The sequence below is a fragment of the Corythoichthys intestinalis genome, chromosome 6 (assembly GCF_030265065.1).
Source record: "Corythoichthys intestinalis isolate RoL2023-P3 chromosome 6, ASM3026506v1, whole genome shotgun sequence".
NCBI lineage: Eukaryota > Metazoa > Chordata > Actinopteri > Syngnathiformes > Syngnathidae > Corythoichthys > Corythoichthys intestinalis.
Window position 1 is genome coordinate 37,252,257 of NC_080400.1, and position 27,633 is coordinate 37,279,889.

Below are 27,633 nucleotides of genomic sequence, written 5' to 3' on the forward strand. Positions count from 1 at the left end.
ATTGTACGTCACTGGTAAAGTGTAATTTTCTGTGTTTAAACATTATTTTCTTCATTATCATACTTCAATGAAATTCTTGATTTGCATAATTAGATTCCTTGAGCAACCTTTTTTAATATGAAGGTCATTTATACTAGTAAAAGCATGGAGACATATAGACCACTGTTTCCAAAGTACAGTAAATACCAGGGATGTCCCGAGCTCATATTTTTGCACCCGAGTCCAAGTCACCTGATTTTGAGAATCTGCCGATACAGAGTCCCTGAGATACTGAGAGAAAAAAAGTTTTTTTTTTTTTTTTTCCGTTTATATTTGAACAAAATTTCCAAACATGTTACAGTACTGTACTCTTTACAGCACTTCCTATTCTGCTTTTTCCAGTAGTGTTGCAGAGTATACAACATATATATTTGTGTGTCTTTTGTCAATGCTAATGTATTTCCGGATTATTTTGTTACGTCTTAGCCCTGAAAAAGTAAAAACAAATACTAGTATATAAATTAGGCCTGAATGATATTGGAAAAAATTAACATTGAAAAATTAACTCACATGACGTCACAACCACGCCTCCGCGCCATATGGTCCGTCAGCTCGTTGTGTTTACGCATTACCGCTACGTAAATTCCTCCTATTATGGCGTATTTTTCTGCTCATTAACATTAATAATCAAAATGGTGAAGGCGTGTGTAGCGGTCGGTTGCAATAACAGAGAAGATAGACGGAGAGACTTACAGTTCTACCGTATTCCGAGAGACCCGGAGAGGAGAGCGAGATGGACTGCTGCAATTCGACGAGAAAACTGGGCTCCAAACGATTACCACAGATTTGGTAGTAGTCATTTTATATCTGGTAAGATGCATTTAATATATATTTAGAGGGTTTTGGGCTGACAACCACAATTAAGATCATTGCGAGGCTAATCGCCGACAACATACGGTTTCAAATTCAATATGCTTATTTGTTCCACCATCATTACATTTTGAATAATATTTAGCTGGTACCAAGTGAAAGAAACTGGCCTCGTCTCCGGATCATCAGTTAAACAGGTGTGTCCAAACCTTTTGCAAAGGGGGCCAGATTTGGTGTGGTAAAAATGCGGGGGGCTACCTTGGCTGATTCACATAGAACAATATATTTAAACAAATTTTAGCAAGCCCTTCGGTGTGTCACATTTGCTTTATTATTTTTTTAAATTCATGATTTCAACAGTCTCGTCTTTGTGGCGTTCTCTTTCGACACTCGGGCTCTTGCGAAATACTGCTGCTGTGAAATTAAACTAGCTTCAAGTTGCTATAATTTCTCGCTGCGTATCTTCCCTGTAATGTTGTACATGTCAGCGTGTCTTGTTTGGTAATATCGCGTCACATCGAACTCTTTGAAAACAGCGACTGTCTCTTTGCAAATGAGGCAGACACAGTTGTTGCGTATTTTATTGAAGAAATAGTCCAATATCCACCTACCCTTGAAGCGTCGGCCTTCGCAGTCAACTTTTTTTAAATTGATTGTCGCCATTTTAGAAAATTGGGAGTAAAGGGTCACACGGGGTAATGTTGCTTAGAGTGCTGCTCTTAAAGTTTTTCAAAGTTTCGTGAGAATAGGCTGAGTTTCTGTGGACAAGATAGTTGTAGATATCAGGGTAGCAGATGTCAGGCAGAGACGGCGAAGACAGCGGGTCGAAAAATATCGATTTAGGCATCAAATATGGATCTGGCGAATGGATAGACTGAAGCTTTTCCACATAACGCCTTTTATGCAACGCATCCAATGAGTTTACAGCGTCTGAAAGCACCGGGGCTTCCATGAATTGCACTATAAATTGCACGACAAATTGAAACCATTGAGAATACGGATAAACAATGACGGACAATATGGCGGCCGGATACAGCGACACGTCATTGTATGACGTTGGTTAGTGGGGTCTATTGCCAAGGCTCCACACTTACTTTTTGCATTGGTTGCACTTTTTTTTTGCTAAGGTGCACCAGCACAAAATGTAGGCACACTCACATTTTTCATTGCATTACATTTAACGCCATACTTTTAATCACTCTCCATAACAATCATATAATTCATGAGTGAGTCCACTCAAAGTTACTCATACTTTTATACTCACGCTGCCGATAAAAGCTTCTTGTCAACGAAGATTGACTAAAGGATGATTAACACATTTGTGCCTTTGATCGTAGAACTACAGAGCCTTCACTCGCCGATCAAAGCTACAAACCTGTCAATCATCATTAACTGTAAGTAGCAAACTCCAGCTGCCTGCTGACCAAGAACAGAGTGAGAGGCTGTTTGAGCATGAAGCAGAAAAACATAAATATCCTTTTTTAATTAAAAGCCCGATCCGTTTCATCCGATTCTGATCCTCTGAAAAATGGCGCGATTGGCCCGATTTCTGATCACATGATCGGATCGGGACATTCCAAGTAAATACTGTAAATAAATGAAATAATGATGCTTCTGTTTTCTTAGTTTACTTAGAATTTGACTTAAAATGCATAATCTTTTTAGTTGACAAATGTTAATATGTTGTACAACAATATAACAATAATAACCCAGATAGCAGACCGACATTGAATAAACGTTGATATTCCATCAAAATAATTTATCAGTATGGTTGACATCGAAATTTTCGACGTCAAATGACGTTGAACCAACGTTGTTCTATGGTATGTCAGTAGATGGTTGGGTTAAGATTGTTTTATAGTTGATTAACTAATGTTGACAAATAGTTGATTTATGATTGACCGGGAAAAATGATTGAAAAGTCATTGAATTATGGATGAGCGGGTGTTTTGGTCGAAAACATAACATTGATTCAGCGTTATTCCAATGTTATTAATAATCAAAATAACGTTAGGTTTTGTAAGGATTTGAACATTGAAACAACATTAATTGAGGGTGCAAAAGTGACGTTGATTTAACGATATAAGATCGACAGCGGAATGTTGATCCAACATCAGTTCAACGTCGGTCTGCTACCTGGGAATAATAAAAATTAGTTTCGAGTACAGTTTTCTGTGCGGGCGCACATTTTTTTTCCTTTAAATGTTACGATCACCTCCCGTCCAGCATGATTTTGATCCCAAACCTGTCTTTCCTTGTAAAATGCTTTGTATAGATATTGTACAGTGTATCACAAAAGTGAGTACACCTCTCGCATTTCTGCAGATATTTGAGTGTATCTTTTCATGGGACAACACTGACAAAATGGCACTTTGGCACGATGAAAAAAGGTCTGTGTGCAGCTTATATAATAGTTTATTTATTTTCCCCTCAAAATAACTTAAAATATAGCCATTAATATCAAAACCCCTGGCAACAAAAGTGAGTACACCCCTTAGTAAATACGTACATCCCAAAATGTCCAAATTGAGTACTGCTTGTCATTTTCTCTCCAAAATGTCATGTGACTCGTTACTGTTACTAGGTCCAGGTGTGCATAGGGAGTAGGTGTGTTCAAATTTGTAGTGCAGCTCTCACACTCTCTCATACTGGTCACTGAAAGTTCCAAAATGGCACCACATGGCAAATAACTCTCTGAGGATCTTAAAAGACATATTGTTGTGCTACATGAAGATGGCCAAGGCTACAAGAAGATTGCCTACACCCTGAAACTGAGCTGCAGCACAGTGGCTAAGATCATCCAGCGTTTTAAAAGAGCAGGGTCCACTCAGAACAGGCCTCGGGTTGGCCGTCCAAAGAAGTTGAGCGCATGTGCTGAGCGTCACATCCAAATGCTTTCTTTGAAAGATTATCGCAGGAGTGCTGTCAGCATTGCTGCAGAGATTGAAGAGGTGGGGGGTCAGCCTGTTAGCGCCTAGACCATACGCTGCACTCTACATCAAATTGGTGTGCATGGCTGTTACCCTCGGAGGAAGCCTCTTCTGAAGATGGTACACAAGAAAGCCCGCAAACAGTTTGCTGAAGACATGTCAACAAAGCACGTGGATTACTGGAACCATGTCCTATGGTCTGATGAGACGAAGATTAATTTGTTTGGTTCCTGATGGTATCAAGCATGTGTGGCGGCGACCAGGTGAGGAGTACAAAGATAAGTGTGTCATGCCTACAGTCTAGCATGGTGGTGGGAATGTCATGGTCTGGGGCTGCATTAGTGCTGCAGGTGTTGGAGAGTTACATTCCATTGAGGGAAACCTGAACTCCAATATGTACTGTGAAATACTGCAGTATAGCATGATCCCCTCCCTCCAGAAACTGGGTCGCAGGGCAGTGTTCCAGCATGACATTGACCCCAAACAGACATCCAAGATGAGCACTGCTTTACTGAAGAGGCTGAGGGTAAAGGTGATGGACTGGCCAAGCATGTCTCCAGACTTGAACCCAATAGAACATCTTTGGGGCATCCTCAAGCGGAAGGTGGAGATGCGCAAATTCTCAAATATCTGGCAGCTCCGCAACATCGTAAAGGAGGAGTGGAAGAGCATTCCAGTGGCAACCTGTGAAGCTCTGGTCAACTCCATGCCCAGGAGAGTAAAGGCAGTTCTGGATAATAGTGGTGGCCACACAAAATATTGACAGTTGACACGTTGTATATTAATTTCGACTTTCACAAAGTGGTGTACTCACTTTTGTTGCCAGGGGCTTAGATATTAATGACTATATTTTGAGTTATTTTGAGGGGAAAATAAATTAACTCTATTACCGTATATAAGCTGCACACAGACTACTTTTCATTGTGTCAAAGTGTCATTTTGTCAGTGTTGTCCCATGAAAAGATATACTTAAATATCTGCAGAAATGTGAGGGGTGTACTCACTTTTGTGATACACTTTATATCACCTAAATCGGACGTTTCGAGGGGCGTTTCCGTCACCATTATGCCACATCCAATATGGCCTCCGCAATGGCAACTAGACTGCTCTCCTAATACAGTCCCAGATAGCAGACCGACATTAAATTAACGTTGATTTTCCATCAAAATCATCAGTATGGTTGACATCGAAATATTCGACGTCAAGTGACGTTGAAACAACGTTGTTCTATAGCATTTCAGGCGATGGTTGGGTTAACATTGTTTTATGGTTGATGAACTAATGTTGACAAAAAGTTGATTTATGATTGACTAGGAAATATGACTGAAAAGTCACAGAATTATGGATGAGCGGGTGTTTTGGTCGAAATCATAACATTGATTCAGCGTTGTTCCAATATTACTAATAATCAAAATGACGTTTAGGATTTGTAGGGATTTCATCATTGAAACAACATTAATTGAAGGTGCAAAAGTGACGCTGATTCAATAATACAAGATCGACAGCGGAATGTTGATCCAACATCTTTTCAATGTCGGTCTGCTATCTGGGGCACTGGCACCTCCAGAAATAATTCATAGGGGTGGCCAGATAGTGCCACTTAAAATCTCTGGGTGGCACACCAAAAACTTTAAAGCCACAATTTCAGGTTTTTATTCCGTTGTTGCAGTAAAAAGGCCAGAAGAAAACTATGAGAAAGAACTTAAGGGCACGGCCACTGATATACTTTGGTGTATTGTGTTATATTTAATGTACTGCTGCAACAATTAATCGATTAACTTGAATCATTCGAAAAAAGATTCAAAAAATTAAATTTTGCTGCTTCGAGTATTCGTGAGTAAAGTGTTTGCATTTAGTTTTATTGATTTTGGTGGATACATTTCCCTCCAGTGGCAACATGAATATGACATAACTCATTTCACATGGCTGAATCCAGTTGCTCCCTGTTAAGACCAACATAAGCTAAGTTTTTGTTTGAGCTAATGCTTTTTTAATCCATTCGTAATTTAGGTCATAGGTATATTTAGCCATTTTTGTGGGAATATGTGTTTGAACCATTTGTTGAGAGCACTGCAAAAAAAAGTTAGCGTTTTATAGCATTGAAGCTAGCAGACTTTTGCTATGTAAGTTAGCCAGTTCTTTTATTTTACTTAGATCCTCATTTATTTTTTTTAATACCGTTTGAGCCTCAGCTCAGGTACTTAATTTTTTTATGTTCCTTATCCGATTACTCGATTATTACTGACTAGTTCATTGATTAATCGACTAATGAAATAATTGATAGCTGCAGCCCTAATTTAATGTTACTATGATTTAATGTGCATGGTCCATAACAGTCCAGTCAACATTTTCCCACAATCAATCCTGTTTTATTGTGTTATGTATATATTAAGCATAAAGTGAACAGTAAACAAAAGAGGGATGGTCAGTGGGGTGGCCAACAAATTTATTGGGGGGCCGTGGCCACCCCTGGCCACCCTCTGGTGGCGCCACTGATCTTGGGTGGCTACTTCACGTATGATTCGGGCTGAAGATACGATCTACACATACATGATGTCTATGGTTCAGCCTGCACCCTTTATCAATTTCTTAAGATATTATATCCGATCAATTTTAATGTTAAAACGTTTGGGGAGGCTTTGAATAGCTGACCAAAACAGCAGCCTGACTAGGTGCATACTAAATACGAATCCAGGGGGCGGACTGTGGTCAGCGCAACAGTTGGGCGGAGGGGACTTATCTTAATGTAATAGTCTGACCTACGCTACAATTTTGCGTATGTACGAGCTCGGGTTTTACGTGGTTTCTGTTATCTGTTTTCGCTGGAAACGCAATCGTCACATTAAAAGCGTAATTTTGTGTTTTCTTCTTTGAATACGCGATGACAACTTGTATGCGGCAGTGTTTGGGGTTTCCGCCTTTAGCCGCGCTTTGGGATTTGTAGTGCTATTGTTGGCTAGCTACCTTTATTCAGTATTGGGGAGACGGACTGAGAGAACTACAACGGAGTCTCACTTTCGACAACCACTGTCAACAGCAACATCTCCCTCCCCAACTCTTCAGATTTGCGAGGCTACAAACTTCCCGAATGAGACCGAGAAATCAACAAGAAGGTGCGATACAGTTTGGTTAAAGCTTCCTCTGATTCGATTCTGGTGTTACTTTTCCGTTTCCTGTCAAGTATGACTATGGCTTGTCCGAATACTGACTTTGAATCACCTGCTAAACTGCACATCTCCTGACAGCACGTCAAATGTTATTCAACGTCGTTCAACTTTTTGGCTTGCCTCGATAACGTGAAGCATTAGTTGAAAATGTCTCGGGACGGTAGTTTTCCGAATGGTCTAAGCACTTGGTAAGAGTGAGTTATAAAATAAGACTTAAAAAAATGCTAACATGGTTTGAGACTACACCAGTAACTCATTTAACTCGTTATTTTTGTCCATCAGCCTCAGTATGAATTAATCGTTGGCTTGGCTACCATGCAAATCATGTGTCACCTTAGGTGTGCCGTTTTATCAGCAACCACACCCAAGTGAAACGTTTAAGGCTATGTGCTTTGATGATCAGGTACAGAACGTAAAGAACCTACCCGCTTTTGAGGATAAACATGACCCTTCATCTTAAAGTAGTGAATTTAGACCACTGAGGACTAGAGTTGTCTAACTTCATTGTTGTCTTGTTGACAAGAGAGTGACTTAAAAGTTTTATGGCAGCAATAAAGTTTGGGGGTGGGGGGGTTATATCAAAGTGATTTATTCATTTTGATACATGCTTTTACAGAAATAATGGTTGTCCTCTGATTTCGAGTTTGGTCCAAACAACCGTCAAATATAACGGTATTCCAAGTAAAATGATAACTTAAATTTACACTGACATGCAGATGGAATGGCTTCAGGGCTGTCAACAGACTTGCAGGGGCCCGGGGACAAGAGAGCATTAAAGCCCCCCCACCCCTGCCACTGGCTTGTCACGACAACATACGCAGTACTTTTAACGCTTTGTAATGACTGTGTAAATTTTCAAATTATTTAATTTGAGATGGACGGTTAAATTTAGCAGACCATAATGTGATGTGACACAATATAAACAAACACTTTTTTGTCTATTGTCCCATGTAGGCTACAGTACAATACAACTGAGAGTGCTATGCCTGCCTGCTAAGCAACAAAACAGTATAACTAAACATCCTGTGCCTGCGCCTTCCACATGCCTGGGGTTATCAAGCCCTCAAACAGTGATGCACCTAGATTTTTTGACAGCAAAGTCATTTATAACACTCAGTCACTGTCATTTACATCAGTGAAATCCAGTTTTTGAGGAAGCTCACGCTTTATGGAGACTATGGAGCTAGGTTGATAAGCCTGCCCTGTGATATAGTGGAGTGTAGGTAGATTTTTAATATCTTTATTTTACTTAAGGCTTGCTCTCCTCCAGCTACAGTCACTGGCAAAAACAAGAAAATGCGTAGGAGTGCGCTACGTGTGTGGACGTGTGTAACAGTGTGCTTCGTATTAGCGTTTGCTATAATACACAGTAGGTTGTAAACACAAGATAAATCCAGATGCCGGACCAGAGTCTGTTCAGCCTTGCGCACCTGCTCCCCACAGACTAACCTATATCCCTGATCTCCGATTACCTTCTCTCGCTTCGGCTCAATCCGAGCAGCATGTCTTGTCACACCGCAGCTCAATCGGCTACAAGCGGCCGGTGACAGACTCGAATCGGGCTTTGGTCACGGTGATCGCGAATGTTCAGTGTTAGCGGCTATTGTTCACTTACCGACATCACTGTCCACAGCCAACTCTAGCCCTTATTCTCTGGCTTTTTGTCCCTCTTTTAAAAACTTAATCAATTTTTCTCGTTCACCTGTATGATTTTCATCTTTTTCTTTTTTCTTTTCTTTTCTGCGCACCTGATTTATGACGACTCGCTATGTTTAGAGTTTATAACAATGACAGATTTTAACTTCCCGCTTCAGGGCACGTACGTAGTGTAGCCTAGAGTGCGCCAGAGCGATGTCAGACCATTCTCTGCTAAGACTGAGGGGGTGGGGGGTGGCGTTGTACAAAAAAGGAAAAAATATATACCGTATTGGCCCTGATTATAAGACGACCGCCTCTTTTTCAAGACTCAAGTTTGAAAAAAAACTTTTTGAACACCAAATAATTTTTTATACAGAAAATAATTACAGTACATCCGAAACAAATGATTATAACAATATAGTTGAGAGAAAAAGCATGTTATTTTGCCTCATTCAAATCTTGATATCTGAACATTTAAATATGTAAACTAAAGTGCAATCACATTCGTCAATGAATGGCTTCTGGTTTTTGAAATGTAAATAAACCAATCTATTGTGATAAAACAACAAAATTGCAATAACTGCATTAACCATCCAAGTGAAGTCTAACTGTACCTGTAGTCTTGAAACAAATCTGAATAAGGACAAACATTGCAATAAAATAATGCAAACTGGTTAAACTAAAAAGAGTAGCTGAGATGTGTCATGACAGAACATTGCTTCAATGATATCTGGCGCCATCTAGCGTCGTGAATGGGTATAATGGCTAGACCGCGAATGTAAGACGACCCCCTCTTTTTCAAAATTATTTCAATGCAAAAAACACCGTCTCATATTCGGGCCAATACGGTATTTAAAATATTTAATATGTTAAAGTTTTTAAGTATATATCGAGTACAGCATAATATTTAATCAGACAATGATTTGAATAAAAAAAGAAATACCGTATGTGAATGTAAAGTAAAATAAATTAAGGGTCATTCAGGGGCCCCTGTGGTCCTGAGGCCCAGGACAACATACCCGGTTGCCTCCCCCCTGTCGACGGGCTTGGTTACAATATGTTTAATACTACTGATGTCCCGATCCGATACTCAGTATCTGTATCGGCGCCCGATACAGCATTTTTTGAGTATTTGACAGTATCTGATTTGGTCACAAGATTGAATCCGATCCAGCAGTCACATGTTTTCAATAACATCATGCTGTTCGCTTTGCTTTTACTTGACAAATATGTCCGCTGAGTGAGACTACTTCTCTTTATTAACTAACGTTAATAACCGGGTATCGTGTAAGATTTGCAAACACAGCATTTCTTGAGGAAGTAACACCAAGGCTTGATTTAATAGAAAAAATATGATTTGTCATTTAAGGATTACAATATTTTTTGCCTTATTTTTACTGGTCTAAAAATGTAGGCATTGTATCGGCAAAAAGTATCTTGAAAAAATATTAGAACAGAGCGAAAGTAAAAAAATCACAATCGGGACATCTCGATTTAATATTTGGAACTAAAATGCTTTGCGAACCCAATGTGGATCCAATCCAGGTTATCATTTTACATACATACAGTATTAGGGATGCACTGAAGTAGAAATTCTTGTACAAAACCAAATATAAAAACAAAAAACTGAGGCCGTACAGTAAACCAAATCAGTTATTATAAAAATTATTGTTTTAAATATATTCATATTTGGAAAAAAATGTAATTTTGAAAAATATATTTTTTTAATTCTTAGAATTACAAAATTGTTTATTTGATATTAATTATTTGGTGCTGGATTTTTCATCAGTGCACAGCATAAAATAAGATTAAATACAACATTGTTTTTTAAAACTTAATCTACTGTAGCATAAAAAGCAATGTTCAAAATGTTAATACTGTAATAATTAGCTGGAGCCTAGTGCCCAGAAACCCTCTTTATACAATGTTTTCACTTATATGTGTTAATATAAGCAACTTATTGCTTATTGATGAACAGAACAACTTATTGATGTTCTGTTGCTTGTGTTTGGAGGGATTTTTTGGAAACGGTTTTCTTGGAGTGGCCATTGAACGCACTCCTTTGTGTGCTTGTAGTCAAGCCATTTTAAGTCGTAAATTACGGATTTCTTCTTTAAATTTTTGTGAAGTCAAAGTGGGACATGAACAAAAATCTGCTTTACTTTGGAAAACAACATTTCGCATTTTTGCCACTTTTCGGACATCTTATTGTCTAAACTAGCTTCTTAATAAGGCTGCAACAACTAATCGATTAAGTCGATTAATAAATAAGTCGCCAACAAATTTGATTATCGATACCGTTGTAAACTACAGTTAGGTCAGAAAGCTTTAATAAAATATTATTTTTGAAGGAAATAGTCATTCATTTTGTCTTCATTGCCACTTACAACATGCCAAAAACAACTTTAAGATAAATTGTGAAGGTAAATGAAAGTGACATTTATTCGATTAATCGATTAATAGTTTAATTACTTGTCCAATTAATCGATTATGAAAACAATTGTTAGTTGCAGGCCTACAGACTAATATGTTTGATCTCCAAGGTCTGCGCTTAAGGGCAAATTAAAAGAAATCCTCAGCGTCTTGCATTAACTACAATCTATGATGTGTGATTGATGTATTTTTAAAAATTATTTGTTTTAACAAATCTCTTTATCTCCTGTTTTCTTCACCTTGTCTTTAACTTTTTTTTGGATGTTGTCCTGCTTACATACCATCAGCCTCTGGGAGGGATTGAATGCAAGGAAGCTGGCATTGGTGAGCAACACGTACCCGAAGTTCCATTAATCGGTCAACAATGACCATGGAGGACTTCAGGAAAGAAGCCAGCGCCACTTCAGTGATGGCGCTTTACACTGTGATGTACCCTGTCTTTGACCAGGTATGGAGGCACGAGTCCCTTTCCACGAGGCATGTGCCGATATTAGATTCTGACGTTATGTGATAACCTTAAGATAAAATATCATGGTTTCACGGTATCATTGTATTGCAATTACAGCTCTAAAATGTGTTCCTTTGAGATATCTGGGTTAAAAAAAAAACAACTTCTTTTGTATTGAACAGGATTTTTATTTTTCAAAACATATTAGCAAATTGGAACATAAGTTTGCTGTTAAGTTAAAATACATTTAAAAAAATAACTGAAGTACAGTGAGTTAAAATACATTAAAAAAAATAACTGAAATACAGTGGTACCTCTACGTCTGATCGCTTCGACACACGATCTTTTCGACATCCGACGACATGCTCGAAATACGATGATCTATGACAGTGCCGCAGTTTCTTTGTTTTCTTGCAAGATGGACGCACGGCAGATTTTCTTATAAAAGCAATCAACATGGGTTCCAATAGTCCTAGTGCAGGTGGTGAAAAAAAGCAAAAAGGTGATGCTTACCCTTGAAATGAAGATGAAAACAATAGAAAAATATGAGCGTTGTGTGCGCATCCGTGAACTGGCTCGACAATACCTCCGTAGAACGTCTACTCCCGACGGCCCTCCTCCGACCTTTGTTGGCCAGTCTTTATAACTTAATGTGACAATTATTGTGGTAACATCGCCAAAGAAATTGCCAGCTTCGTCAGGTTTCTAGTCATTTATTCCAACAACTTGTGCAACACAACACGCCTACTGTCCCCTGCAGTTGAACAAAGTGAAAGTTAAAAAGTCCCATCTCACTCTGTCAAGTCAGCAACGTGATGCGTTCAGGTACCACACGCAAACACATTTGCCACATTAGAACCCGATTCGTTACATTATTACAGGAATTATTATTACTATTATTATTATTCCAATTCACAATTTATTTGTTTTGCTCTGTGTAATTGCTATATGCAATAGTATCAGCAGTATTCTTTTAAAGATTTTGTGAAGGTTTTCGGGCTATGGAACGAATTAATGGAATTATAATGTATTCTTATGGGAAAATCCTGCTCAACATACGACCATTTCGATTTACAAACTAGGTCCTGGTACAAATTAACTTGGTATGTAGAGGTACCACTGTATTCAAAATAAAAATTAAAATAAATGCAGTCGTTTTGGTGAGCCCAAACCCAATATCACAGCTCAACATTATGACCATTAGAACAAAAATGAATTACTTTCCATAAAAAGCGCGTTTGTATAACTTGGTAATTGGTAATATTGTCACATACAGTATAACCTGGTGCAATCAAAGAACAATCAATATCTTCAGCTACACATGATTACTAAAATTTAACAGTGACTTTTGTTTTATTGTATGGAGCACTTTTGGCAATTTCTGTCATGTCTTTTGATCACTGCACTTAATGGCTTTTCAGCTCGCAATTCAGTTTGACTTGAAGGTAGTTCGTTAGTGTGTCCAATTATAAATTAAAATGGTCAATTGATAAAATGAACTTACCGATGCAATCGTTGAGTCAGGGAACATTTCTTTTGCCAATTCTGATAAGTGATCAGCAATTGTTGCATGCAAACTGTGTTTGGCAACAAATTGGCAGAATAAAATCTCCGCTTTCGTCACAACATCCGATGAGTGCGTGGTTTTGTTTTGCGGTAAAAATTGTTCATTTATAGGCTTTTAGCTTTTCATTCTGCAGACTGCAATGTCCTTTTGTCTCGAAGTGCTTTCTGAGAAACTTTAATGTTCAATCCACATGGCATGCAAAACGAATACTGTGGTCCAGTGTTGTTAATCTGCTTTAAAAAAGTAATTAATTCCTGTTAGAAATTACTTCTCACAAAAAGTAATTGAGTTAGTAACTCAGTTACCTGAATGTAAGCGTAATTAGTTACTTATCAAAGTAACCTGTTTTACTTTTCATGTTTTTTTCCCATTAAAAACAAAAAACAAAAAAACAAACAAAAAAAACAGATAGGTCACACTATGCGAGTTTTGGGACAGCCGCCCTAGCCCAATTCTTTACTATAAACTTAATTAGACACAGGGGTATTGTGGATATTGCGATAACTAGATAGTAACCTTTGCTATGTTTGGAATCATTTAATGTTTTGCTTCTCCCGTCCGCCCTTGTCTTTTTTCTTCAGTTTTGTTTCTTCGGATTAATCATATCACAAAGCTTGTAACTGCAATGATACCGATGACAATGACAATAAAAAAAAAAAAAAAAAAAAAAAAAAATCAACCGTTTAAGTTGTTAAAATTAAAAAAAAACAAACAAACAAAAAAAAAACAACCGTTTAAGTTGTTAAAATTGCTCCCGTTATTGCATTAGTTCCCTTCTATCTACTTTCGACATGTGAAAGTTTTAAAACTGTTTCATCATTTAAAAATAGATTCAAATCAAGATTTTGGCGATTTAGGAGTATTTTAGATTAAAAGTTAATTAGGTTCGCTTGTAAGGTTCTCTACTACAGAGCCTTTCTGAGAAGTGTACTGCTTTAGGATGGCGGCTGTTTACCAACGCCGGCAAGTGTATCATTTCGCATCTAGTTGATATACATGTGATATCTAGCGTAGCATCATGTGGGCGTGGTTTGTAGGCTGTCGGCTACAGTCAGGTATTATTGGAGCCACCTAGCCTAGCCTAGCATCGTGTTTGCAATGGCGTCACAACTCCCTCTTTCCCACTCCCGCTCTTCTCTCTTCGTGTCTCGCAGACTTTTCTTGCATCATTCACGTAGTAACGCAAAGTAAAGCACGCCTTTATATCCTCAGTAACGGTAATGCCGTTGCAAAGATGAGAAAAGTAATGAATTAGATTACTCACTACTGAAAAACATAACGCCGTTAGTAATGCCGTTATTATCAACACTGCTGTGGTCCTTTCAAAGACGCTTTTATCCATCCAGCGTATTCACCAGTTATTGTCTCCCACTCTGGTAGATGCGTCCGTAGGCAACAATTTTTCTTTCTTATGAGCTGGTTCATCCATATTTTTATCACGTTTGTATCAACTTTGTCGACTGCGAGTCACGAAATGGTGGCGGAAGTACAAGTGCGGTGACGTGTTTGGAAGAAGCAGACGCTAAGCTCAACGCGCAATTCTCGTGAGCAAACGGTGCATTGTCTCATTCCCGAAACGGTGACAAAATCCGAACGGACAAAAAAAAAAAACGTAATGCACGTTAACGTACAGATTTTGCAGTTATGGCATACACATTTAAAAATCAGTGCTCACTTGTACAAATTACGCCGAAACCGTACAACTTGACAGGTATGGTGTTAAGAAACCTTTAATTTTGTATAGATGCAAAATCATATTGGAGGTATTGCCTCCTTGGCAGCCAGCCTCCGCATACATGTTTTACATATCGGTTGGCCCTCCTCCTCTAAGCCACGGCCCTCTAACTTTTCGATTAGAGGAAAAAAGTTCAGGAGTTTCACCTCCTCCAGCCATCATGTAGCACAGTTGTCTCACTGACACTGAGCAACAACTGTTGGCGGAGAGTTGAACCTTATAGCTGCAAGCAAGGGATTTCACCCTGCATTTTTGGGACAAAAAAAAATAGCTAATACTTAGGAACGGTATGACGGAAATTTTTTGCGGTTTAGAAACCGTGATGTTTTCATACCACGGTATACCTTGAAACCGGTAAGCGGCACATGTCTACTTTCCACTGTAGTTGCAACAAAGAAAAAAAATAAATTAAAAATTCATCTTCAAACACTCAAGAACACAAGCTATAACAAGTAATTAGAAACAGGAAAAAAAAAAACACCCTCCACTTGAGTCAGATAAAATTGTAGAGTAACAGAAGACACAAATATCTAAATGCATTACTCTATTAGAAATTCTTTTTTATAATTGAGTGTTAAGGGATTTAAAAAACCCCTGTGATGTCTGCCTGTCTGATGTTTATAATGAGGTGGTAAGAATTTACAGAGTCATTATTCTTGACGATTTGGACACTTTAGTATGCCTCCACCAATCTTGAATGAGTTTATAATTGCAGTTATTGTTTGCAGTAGTGATGCACGATAATGCATTTTTCAGCCGATACCGATAACCGTTCATTTCCTCCTCGTTCCAACCGATAATGCCAAGCCGATAATTCTATTAAAAGATTTATGTAAAATTTTAAAGTATACACAAGAGAAAATATTACTGTGCAAAAATATTATTGCTCTTTTTTTCATTATCAAATGTGAACAAGTAGTTCCAACGTCTAAATAAAGACAGATTGTCTGACATTGTGTAATGGTAAACTTTTGGCAACAATTACTTACAGAGTAAATACCTAAGTTGCACAAAAATGGCTTTAAAAGTAAGCCATTCCTAACGTATAACATTACTACGCAGCAAAAACACAACTCCTTAAAACTAGTTAAATTCCCTTGTTTTCAGTGTAAATCTATTGGAAATAAGTGAAATTAACTGCCAGCACTTCAAGTATATTTCACTCAGATTTCTTGAAGAAAAATAGCCAGCTGAAAATAATCTTAACAGCCTTATTTTAAGCAATAAATTATTATACATAATCCTAAAAAAAAAAAACTTGTCAGAAATGTTCTTTATTCAAGAATATGTATGGTTCAAACCATTATTTGAAAGCAATTTTTTCTTGATTTAGGTGAAAAATGACATTATTTTTTTTAGATGTTTAGGCTTAATAAGAACAAATGGCAATATTTAGTTCCAGTAAGTGGAATAATCTGGCACATTCATCTGTTAACTAGTCTTCAACTCTCAAACAAGATGGGGAAAATTATTTGACTAGAAATAAGAAGAATGATCTGATTAAGATGTCATAAATTTAAAGCGTACTGAATGCATGAAACTGAACTTGACATCACTTGTCCAAATGTCCGTGGTAAAACTGATGTGATCGGCATGTCTTTCACGAAGAATCGTGGTCGTATAAACTGCGTTATTTTTTCATCCAGGGGTTTGGCTATCGGGTCATTTCGGGAATTTCCTCCCGTCTGTGCCCTTCAGTCCGTCCGGCTGCCAAATTAGCACCCACACCAGGCCTCTGTCTTGAACCGGAGTGGCGGCGGCAGCTAAGTTCGTACCGGATATCCGCCCACCCCGGCCAGCTCGCTGCGGCATATTCGGTGCATGGCTCTGCTCTGCCCGCCTAGGGCGAGGCGGCGGCGGCCTGCCGGACCGGCGGGCTCCGTCGGAAGACAGCTACTTGTCGACTATCGGTCTCGTGAGGTGTTTAGCCATAGATGGGAGTTTACCACCCGCTTTGGGCTGCATTCCCAAACAACCCGACTTCGGGAGGACCGCAGCGTCTCTGTATCGTCACAAGCCCGGTAGCAGCTTCCTTTATAGTTTATTTGTGTTTACAATAGCTTTAGCATTTGCGCTAGCAGCAGCCTCGTATTCGTTCCAAAAATCTTTGTGATGCAGTTTTAAATGGCTGCTGGGTTAGTGGTGTTCAATGAGGACGCTTTCTTTACGCCTCGTGGAACTTCTCCAGTGCATGTTTTGTAGATGGCGGGAGCGTCGTTTATTTCATTTCACACATGGGAAAATCAACGCACGCTAGTGAGAGCGCCTCAACACTGATAACACCGCCGCCTCTATGACGCCGTACTCCTCAACCCCTCCTCCCACAGGGGCTTCAGAGAGGGGAGGGGTTGAGCAGGCGGCGGTGGAGAAGTGGAGAAAACTGCTTGGTTGCGCACATTTGGAAGCTAAATCAAGTATATAATTATCGGATTGCATTATCGGTTGATTTTTTTTTAATCTGTATTATCTGTGTGACGTCATAAATTATCGGTAACCGATATTATCGTGTATCTTTAGTTTGCAGTAGTGTAGAGCTACTGAATCACACTGAATTATTAGTATGGCCTTTTAGACAGTGCAGGTGTTACACATTTTAGGTGGTGAGTAAAAGAAGATATTAAAACTGGCTAAAATATGGATAATAATGTTTAGCACATCTTCCCCAGTATTTGGAGGTCCCAGGTTGACACTGAACTGCAGCAGCTACTAGTAGTTAGCATGTCTGTTTCACAGCTGTGAGATTTGGTGTTTGAATATGTTTATTGTATATCAGGTAGCCCTGTCCCGAGGAACACCCTAAATCAGGGTCCCCAAACTTTTTCCTGTGAGGGCCACATAACTTTTCCCTTCTCTGATGAGGGGCTGGGTCAGTTTGTAACAGAGAAAGTGTGACGATTGCAGGAGTGCCTAAATGTAAAAATTTATTGCTCTTCAGAAAGCCACAATCAAATAACCCTTTCTGGATTAATCACGGAACTAAAGTAAAAAAAAAAAAAAAAAAAAAAAAAAAAAAAATATATATATATATATATATATATATATATTATATATTATAATATAATAAAATATAATAATAAATAATAATAATACTATTAATTAAAAGGATAATAACCAAATAACCCTCTCAGGGTTCTTCACAGAAAAAAGCCAGGAAATAAATAACGCTATTGAGAAAAAAAAAAAAGTTCTGGGGGCCGGACCAAATGTGGAGGCGGGCTGTATTCGGCCCGCGGGCCGTAGTTTGGGGACCCCTGCCCTAAATGAATGTTGACTTACATTGGAGTCTTACAGACCTTCTGAACTTATGTAACAAGTACCAGGGCAGTTTTAAAAAAAAAAAAATTCAATCACACTCACTACACAAACACTTTACATTTACATTTCCCATATGTGAATATAAGTGTGTTGTTACAGCCTGAACTAGGATGCCACATAACCAGTGCTCATCTTGATATCACCTGATGTCTGACTTGACTTATTCTAGCATTTAAAGCTAAGCCAAGTGTGTTTTTTGTGCTGAATTGCAGTTAGACCAAGTCAACCTCTCAGCAGCACAGACATTGCGTGCAGCTTTTATAAAGGTAATAAAAAAAAAAAAAAGTTACAATAATCATAGTTTATGGAATTTACTGACGTAGTTCTGGTAAAACAGCATGCTCTACTATCAATGTCTTTAGGCAGAAGACGAGAACCCTGGCGTGACCGAAGAATTTGTGCTGAAGCTACTGGAAAAGAAGAACCTGAAAATCAATTATAATGAGTGTCTACTTCGCATGGCTGCAGCAGATGTGAAAGGTAAGCTAATGTGAACAAAAGCACAAATAAGAGAGAACCTGCTCAGTGTGCTGGTTCCTGGCGTTTGAGTTGACTTGTACTTCATTTGTCCACTGGGGAGAGCTGTTTCTCCACATATCAACTCAAGCAGTTGTTCCTTCCGTCCTTGCCTGTAATTCAGATCCTTGTGTAGTTAAGTGATTAATTGTAGAAAAGACTATCTTCATGCACACTTATTAGTTTTAAACCTACCTAAAAGCTTCTCTTATTAGTTTTATCAGGGTATAGTTTATTCTGTATCCACAATTAAATGTACACCGTTTTCTTAAACATTCCTAATTACGGTGCACATTCGCTATTGTGCCCATCATTATGCAGTCTATGACATTTTTGTGCTTTTTTTGGTCCCAATCTGCTCTCAGAATTCCGAATTGAAAGGCAGGAGCCAGGGTTCCAGGAGCTGAATGAAAAGACCCATGCTCTGAAACACATCCTCAGCACCATACCTGATGAGATCAATGACAGAGTGGGCTTCCTGCAGACCATCAAGTGAGACAGAAAAATTGTTCTTTGTAATTAACTGTAAAACTTTTCACTGCAAGTGCAAATGTTTCATAGCAATTGTTTTTTTCTACTAAGAATTTGAAAGTGCAGTTATATGAGCTATTAGCTGGAGATCGTGACCGATCCCTGCTGTCAATAGTGGGGATAAAACCAAACAAACCGTGAAATGTAATTTCAAACTAATTTTACAACATTACCATTAAAAATATATGGCTTACAGAGGAAGTATGCTTGTACATGTATATAGATGGAATACCCTCTCAACAATTCAGGGTAAACCCAGCACCATCCATAACAACAAACTAAACAAAATAACTTACAATTAATGAAAGAACTGGAATAGCAACGGAAGAAATATTTAGCACAGAACATGAACTTTGAACTCTTTTTGGATCTGTAGTGACGCATCGCATGCTTGGAGGCATGAGATGAGGCAGAGTAGCAATATGTTGTACCACAACAGTGTTGACAACAGGTGGCAGTAGAGGTTGTCTGTCTCTATTCTCAATTCAATTCTATCTCAATTCTATTACAAGTCCTTCGATCGATTTAATGTTCTTACACTTCACCAAAAGCATTTCACACAATTTAGTCATTTCATGAAAAACTGTTTTAAGAAAAAATGCATATTTACCTAAAAGATGACAATGTTGATTGATGTTTTGCGTTTCAATCATTTAAATTGATCTTTGCTCAATGAATTGATGTGTCAATCCACATAGACATATTGTGAAACCCGTGAATAGAATAGAATAGAATAGAATAGTGGCACACATACAACAAAACCACTTATTTGCAACTACTTTGCTATAAGGGCACATCTGGTTAACTTAATTAATGAAAATTATTGTCCACTGTAGGGCTGCAGCTATCGAATATTTTAGTAATTGAGTATTCGACTGAAAATGCTATTGATTAATTGAGTAAACGGATAAACATTTTTTTAGGTAAAGAGCAATTATAAATATACATGAGAAAACAAAACATTTCACCTAATATTGAACCATTTTCAGACTATCAACGTCTTTATTTTCGATGTACATTGTTGGAAATAGCCAACAATTGCATCTTAGATGCGACTAAAAAAAACAACAACAAATTCTCGGCTTTCAAAAAAAAAAAAAAAACACACCTAAAATGTCATTACGCTTGATAACATACATTACTTAAAAGTTTGAAAGTTCCCACATGTTTGAATTTAATAGTTAAGTTCTAAATTAGTCTAAATTGTAATTCCTGATAGGATTTGGAGTTTTTGCAGTGTTCAAAAAAAGTATGATATCAGCTGTATTGGAGCACATAAAGCACTAGCGCTACTAGGTGTTTTATTCAGCAATGACTACTGAGCTATAACTGACAATTAGCTTTATTTTGTTTTTATTTTACACCCTCATCACTCTTCAGCGCTGTGTTTTTACAGATTAAATAAAGCCTGTATGCAAGACACGTTTGCCACGCATTGACGGTGGTCATAATTAAATGCAACCTAGCCTTCCGCAGGGCAAACGTTACGTTAGCCTGATACAGTAACGTTAATCTTATTTATTAGCGATGAGAAGTCTACTGCTTTAAGATGGCGGCTATTTACTAACGCCGGCAAGTCTGTCATTTTGCATCTAGTTCTATATACATCTGTTAACGCCGCCGAATCTGTCATGTCGCTTTGAGTTCCATATACATGTTATATCTATGAGACGCATCAGACGCTACCTGCTACCACTGTAGCATCATGCGAGCGTAGTCTGTAGAAACGTTCCCATAGATTGTAGCGGCTGTCGGCTGCAATCAGTTATTATTGCTTCTTCCTCTACAGACGTGACGTCAGCGTGTTGTCCCGCATTAAAAGTAGTCCAAGCAAAAGGTGATGCTTAGAACTGGGAAACTTAAACGATTCCTTAAGGCGAATAAAATTACTCTGGTCAATTTTTGAACTCGAGTCACTTGAGTTATTCGAGTATTCGTTTCAGCTCTAGACCACTGTCATATGTCGAAGAATTTTGTTTTTGTTTTTACTGCAACGCTAGTTAATGTCTATTTAAAGAGAAAAAAAAAGATGTTTTATGATAAGAGCAGGTCAACTGTGAAATAAATTATTTCTCTTTCCAGTATTTCTTAAAGAAGAAAAAAAATTGTTCTTGCTCTTCCAGTCTTATTAACGAGATGTTCTTAGGGCGTTTCACTTTTGAGATAGTAGTAGCTTCAATGTAAAAGTCTTAAAATTAGTACTACAATTTAAGATAAGATGGTTGTAATTTGGTCACAGTAGCTTTTATTTCAATTCAATTTCAGAATTTGCAGTGTTTGCATGAGTGCCCTGTACCAGATACATGGCAAGTCTGTCTGGTGTTCCGTGGCTTGGGCTGGATTTCAAAATCAATGGTAGAGGTGGGGTGAAAAAGCACAGACTGAAACTGAAATAATCAATCACAGAAGCACGGATGTGATGTAAACGAAATGCGACTCAGGCTGTCAGTTGCAGTCAAGTTGTAGTTCTCAAACAAACTTGGTATGCAGTCGAAGGAAAATGAGCACACTGGTCAACGATAACTTTTTTTTGGGGAAAAAGCTATGAGTACATAGTGTATTGTCATGTACAGGAAATGTTTTTGAAAAGGGAAGGTCAATTCCAACGATTTGAGGAGTTAGGTCTTTATAACTGTATGTACAACGTTTGAGGAGTTAGGTCTTTATAACTGTATGTACAACTGTACGTTGTATGCGCAATAGCAGGACGCTGAAAAAAGTGCCGTCGAGCCACCTTCAGCAGGCTGTTAGTCGGATATGCAGAAAAAAAGACGAGAACCCACAACACATTCCCATATTCCCAGGAGTGTAGAAAAGATTTGCCATCACTCCCCTTCATGATGCATCACAAAGTCCCGCCTAGCGTGCTGTGATTTATCAGTCCAGATTTGACCAAAGTGGAAATCCCATTGAAACCACAGAGGACCAGACTTACTGGCCATGTATCTTGTACATGACGAAAGTCAGGCTGGCTTGCTGGGCTATGTTTAAGTGGCTCTGTTTTAGAATGCAATTTATTTTTTATGCAAAGTAGCTGACTGCAGTTAATAATTGTGTTGAAAGATTAAAATTCTAAAAGCAATGCATCCAGAGGACATTTGTCATGCAACATCCTTATTTTTTATTCCCCTGCAGGTTAGATGTGGGAAAAAAATGTATTTATTTACAAAACAATTGGCAATAAATACACACAGCTTCCTCTTAAAATGGTACTAAAGAACTATAAAACACATTCAAAGTCTTCCTTGGCCATTTTTACTCTTATTTTTGATGGAATTCAACACTCTTACTGACTCACTTCTTAAGACGCTTACCCAGCGAAGAGCTGATGAAAAAAATCAATTCAAAGCAAATGGTTATTAAAAAAAAAAAAAATCATAGTTGCAGATGGAAAGTATCAGGTTGAGGGTGGGGGGATGAAAGGCAAGAAAGCCAATCAGTGATCTAGATGAAAGAAGAGTAATTTTGGCATAAGAACAAACAGATTTTTAAATGTATTATCTCTTCTTCACATGTGGGTGTTTGTGTGTCCTCCAGAGACATCGCCAGTGCCATAAAAGAGTTGCTAGACATTGTTAATACTATCTTCAGGAGGTACCAATATCAAAACAGGCAGGTAAGCATAGATGAAATGATGTCTTAAATGCTCCCTCCCATGCTTTAGTTGAAAAGCAGAGCTAAAATAGTTGTCTGTGTTAGGCACTGGAACAACAGAAGAAAGACTTTGTGAAATACTCCAAGAGTTTCAGTGACGCTCTCAAAACCTTCTTCAAAGATGGAAAGTAAGACACTGCTTCTTGTCTATTTGCTGTGTTAGGACTTTTAACAATGATTCTTTCTTTCCTCCTCCTCAATCCTCACCCGGTGTTGAGTCCGAGAAAAGTTTTTTTTTTCCTCCCGCGTCTCCCTTCATTTTAAGAGTTGCGCTCGTCAGCAGTCAGCACGTACACACAAGCTGTCGCAGCAACGTAAAATGCTTGTCGTTTGATCACAGACTCGCTTTCTATTCAAACCGCCCTTCCTGAATAATTCCTTTGACCCATTTCTAGTGGATTCACGCTGGGTTGTTTTCTCTGAAGCCTGACATTCTCCCTTCCAGGCAGATCAAAGTGTTTCCTGGATCAATATTGTTGCCATGGTTTCTTTGCGTGATGACAGACATGCGTGTCCTTGTCTTTCTGTCATGGTCGCTCTCAGAGTGCTCAACGTGTTTGTCAGCGCCAACCGACTCACCCACCAAACCAACATGATCCTAGAGGCCTTCAAGACAGCGACATAAAAGCCAAACATGGAGCAACTACAACATAGCGGAGGATTGGGAGAGGATCAGGTAGAATGAAGCAAAGACACGGTTTTATTTAGCTTTTATTATTATTGTTGTACTCCACTGCTTAGCATTTCACCTCAATCTTAAGAAAAATGCCTCTTTGTGGTTTTCTTATAAAGAACAATGAAAACAGTGGTAGTCAATTAAGTGCTTGCCAACAAGTCAAGTACATATCCCTTGGATGTTATTCCCTGACACCTACGCAAGGAAGTGCTGGACACTGCTGGGCCTTGTCTTTCATCTATAATTCATCGCGCCGTGGTAATTGGTTGTGGCCACAGAGACATTTCCCATTAATTACGGACAAAATCTCAAAGCTCTACTTTCATTGCCTGAAAGAGAAACTTTCCCTCGTTGCCTTTTTTGTTGCCTTTTTGCAAGAAATTCGGCACACTGGATTTATTTCTGTCCACCCTCTGTGATGTCAAATGATTGTCTTTTTCCTCAGCATATAAATTCTATACATCCTTACTGTGTAATACTTCCATTTTTGTTTCTTTTTTTATAATTGCAGTCACGCTAAGCACACGCTGTATTTTAATATCCTTTTAATAGCACTTTGGTGAACTTCTTTCTTTTGTGAATAAACTTGACTTTTCCTTTACTATCTGCTGTTGTTGTTTCCTTATTTGACGTTTTTTTTTGGGGGGGGTGTTAAATAAGGTCCTATGGTTTGGTAACCTATTTCTACAGTATTTGGCAAAAATCCACTTAACAGGCATGAAAATCTCTCACCTTTCGGCAAAATTCGACATTTTGAAGTAAAAAAGGGTGAACTATGTGAATTTTGTAGATCCGAGAGGAAAAAAAAAATTTGTGGGGTGGGAGATTTTTTTAATGTCGGACGTTTGGTAAAGCTAACTGTTAAGCTAAAGCTTCTTTGGTAAAGCTAACTGTTAGCGGTTTAGCGAACGTACTTCCGGTGAACATTTCAAACTAAAAGCATGTCATGTTTGTCATATAAATAACGATTTTTGGAGTTAATCCAACACACTTAATCCCACGTACTTGAGAATTCAGATTGTACACTAAGAATAGCTTTAGAATGACACCCTTTATGAAAAATCTGATTGGCAATGATTATAATACTATTATATATAGTAGTATACTATGATATTAATGCTAGACATTTTGATTAAGAATTGTTTCAAATCATGTTGGAAAGGCGAAGTCAGTGTTCTGAATCTGTTTATATTTTTTTAACTAGTTAATACTATCAGCATTTGACCTCATTGTTTATTTGTGATTTATTGTTTTTATTTGCATGTTTATTTGTACTCTAATAAAGAATTTAAGTGTTCCAAAATGTTTTTGTGAATTAATAACCGTCATCAAAAATTTCATAGCTAAATTAGTAAAAAAAAGAGAGAAAAAAAAATTTTGATTAGTCGACTAATCGTAAAAATATTCGGCTGACTAATGGGGCGAAAATTAAGTTATTTGAGACAGCTCTAGTTGTACAGTGCACCGGAACATATTTACCCCACACCCTTCTCACCTTTTTAACCCCTGACCCATTTTAATACTTGACTTGTAGTTGTTTTTGGAATTTATGACTGTATTGTTGCTGTCCTATGAAAGATGTTTTTTTGTGAACTTTTTTTTTCCGGAAGAGCAACTTAAAAGTTGTTTACAAGTACGCGTATGTTTCTAATACCACAAGTGAAATTTGAAGCAAACACAGCATAGATATGTGAGCCATCTTGTATAGTGTCAGAATTAAGGGGTTTGTTTTCAATATGATTTACGAATAAACACCTCAGAAACTCACACTTTAAGGTTTGCATACTTTAGTTGTGTAGTGTACATTTGTTAGCAGAACTATCACCAGCACTGGAAAGAAAAAGCTTAAAAAATATCATGGTATTTCCATTTGTTATTAGTTTTCAGCATCCTCTCAGGTATCAGTTGCTAAATGCAATACCCCGGGTGGCAGGGTGGTAGGATTGATTTTACATAAATTAAAATAAAATGGAAATACACGAATGTATTCCTTTTGGAACTATATGTTTGATTTACTGGCTTAATTACAGAGTACACTTGGTAAGCAAAGCTGAAATGTTGGCAACAAACCACTTTACTGTATTCCTGATTACTAGTGCAGCTGTATTAGCAAGTAAAACACTCAATCTTGTTTCTTTGTATGAAACAAGCTATGGCAGAGTGATTTATTTGTGAACCTTCTCTTTTAGTTGTGAAATGTTGATTCAAGAATGGCTCACACAACCCTTAAAAGCACATCTATTCTTCGAACTGTCGATTAGGAGTTCAAACAGTCGAAGAAAGATTTTCCAAAGTAAGTCTTTGTGCGCTATGAAAGTACTACACTAGGTCTCACTGCCCTTCCCTTCTCCTTCTTGGACCCAGCACGAGGATATGGACGCATGTGTCCCTATTGCGGCAACTTCATTCTTCTCCCTCTATAATAGTGGATTTTCCATGGTGGATTTGTGCGGGGCTATTTTGAGCTGTGCGCTGGCTCCTACATGCACTGCTGTAATCCAATTGTGATAGCGTTAATTTTGAAAGCTTTATTATTGAAATTGCTGAGACCTAATTTTCTGATCCTGTCACCGTTGACGACCGCCGTAATCGGCTAATTCAAGTTATTCCAGGCCATTAAGTCACATGCAGGAACTGATTGTGGTCACTGAGTCAGAAGGGAAGGAGAGAAGACATTTGTGTGAAGGAACCCTTATTGGTCTGCTGGAAAAATTAGCTTTTTCTTTTTAACAAATCCCCCCCAAATTTACTTTTTCCTGCAGTAAACCTCTCAAAAGGCAATTGAACAGCATCAATAAAGCTTGTAGTTTGTGTGCCACTGTCAGCCTGGGTCTTGCATCAGTTCTAAAATATTGGGTATACGTTATTTGTCGTGTGTTGTAACTACAGTGTGTGTTGCCATGTTGCTGTTGCACTGATCATTCTCTAGTGCATATTCTGTGAATGTCAACACATTGTCTTGAAACAAGGCTAAGGACTAACAAATGCAATTCTTTTTGACTACTTGGTTGCCAGGAAACTTGCACTGTTCTTTGGCAAGTAGGCCTCATAAAAGAACCGAATTGTGTGTGTGTGTGTTGGTGGGGAGGTCCACACGGCTATGCTGTGTTTGTGCCACATTCTGCGTTGTTGGTGTTCATTGTTGCTTGGTTCAAAGCTTGTTCTCCTGGAATCAAGTAAATCTGCACTTGATCAGTGTCTCTTCCTAGAGATCCTGAAAGAAGACTGACCATAGGAACTCAATTGTCGGATGGTTGATGTCTTGGTAAGTTTGAATTTGAGTGTCCATGTCTTTTTTGTTTTTTTTTCCTAAATGTAATTAAAACTGCCTTTCCTGAAGAGAGTTCAAACTGGCTTCCAATTGTCTTATCCAAGCTCAGGTGCTATTTGAAACATTTTTTGAGGCAATATTTTCATCCGTGGGGACAGCTGACGTCATTTGTTTTGAGAGGGGTTTGTGAATAGGAATGTCCCTCAAGTGCAATCTCAATTGTTGAAAGTTTTCCGTAAAGAGTGGTATCAAGTTAAACGGGTAAAGTTCCATTTAGTTTTCTTTACATTCATTTTCTTTGATATTGGATGAGCAATTGAGAAACATTTTTTTTCCAAGGTGACAGCCCGGGTTTGTGCAGTATTGCTTTTGAGCATTTAATAGCACTCTTCTCACTTCATCTCCTACTTTCGTTAGCAAGTAAAGGTTTTTTTTAATCAATTTTTTTTACAGGTAGGGTATACACTAGACTCATTGCCTGTCAATCACAAACTCCTTTGCTTTGTGAATCAGTGGTGGGAAACATTGGACCACTGTCTTTCTCAAGCCACATTTGCATTTTGGAAAATAGGTAAACAAGTCCAATAAAACGCTGCAATTATTTTATCTTTATGAATTACTATGACCTGGTTGAATGAGAATACACTGATTTGGGGCTTTATAAACGTCAAGCCAGATTATTTTTTTCCCTTAATCATCAAACAGATCCTAAAGGGCTTCACACATACCAATTAATAAACGTGAAACATCAACTTTTCCCTTAATCATCAAACAGATCCTAAAGGGCTTCACAAATACCAATTAATAAACGTGAAACATCAACTCATTCAGTACCAAAGACGTATACAATGTTGTTTAGGATGTTCGACTGCCCATACAGTGCTGTACACTGTTGTACCCTCG

General features: G+C 38.1%; 2 protein-coding genes across 3 annotated transcripts in view; both read left to right on the forward strand.

The window, feature by feature from the left end:
• The first annotated feature begins 6,396 nt into the window (after positions 1-6,396).
• Positions 6,397-24,060, forward strand: pdcd10a (programmed cell death 10a). 2 transcript variants are annotated; one of them, XR_009063443.1, is made up of 9 exons: positions 6,397-6,892; positions 11,305-11,465; positions 18,295-18,348; positions 18,445-18,562; positions 18,964-19,090; positions 22,667-22,745; positions 22,829-22,911; positions 23,327-23,459; positions 23,576-24,060. XR_009063443.1 is itself a non-coding variant. In XM_057838530.1 (8 exons), the coding sequence occupies exons 2-8, from the start codon at positions 11,382-11,384 to the stop codon at positions 23,406-23,408; spliced, it is 627 nt and encodes a 208-aa protein (XP_057694513.1). In that variant the 5' UTR covers positions 6,398-6,892; positions 11,305-11,381; the 3' UTR covers positions 23,409-24,060. The 2 variants fall into 2 exon arrangements, 1 of the variants encoding a protein (XP_057694513.1); XM_057838530.1 differs by having other exon boundaries at positions 6,398-6,892; positions 23,327-24,060.
• Positions 24,061-25,963: 1,903 nt separating this feature from the next.
• zbbx (zinc finger, B-box domain containing) overlaps positions 25,964-27,633 on the forward strand; it is a 156,319-nt gene continuing 154,649 nt past the window's right edge. The window contains exon 1 of the mRNA XM_057838525.1: positions 25,964-26,724. Within this exon, the coding sequence (XP_057694508.1) occupies positions 26,710-26,724 (15 nt within the window). The 5' untranslated portion in view covers positions 25,964-26,709. The remainder of the gene's footprint in view (positions 26,725-27,633) is intronic.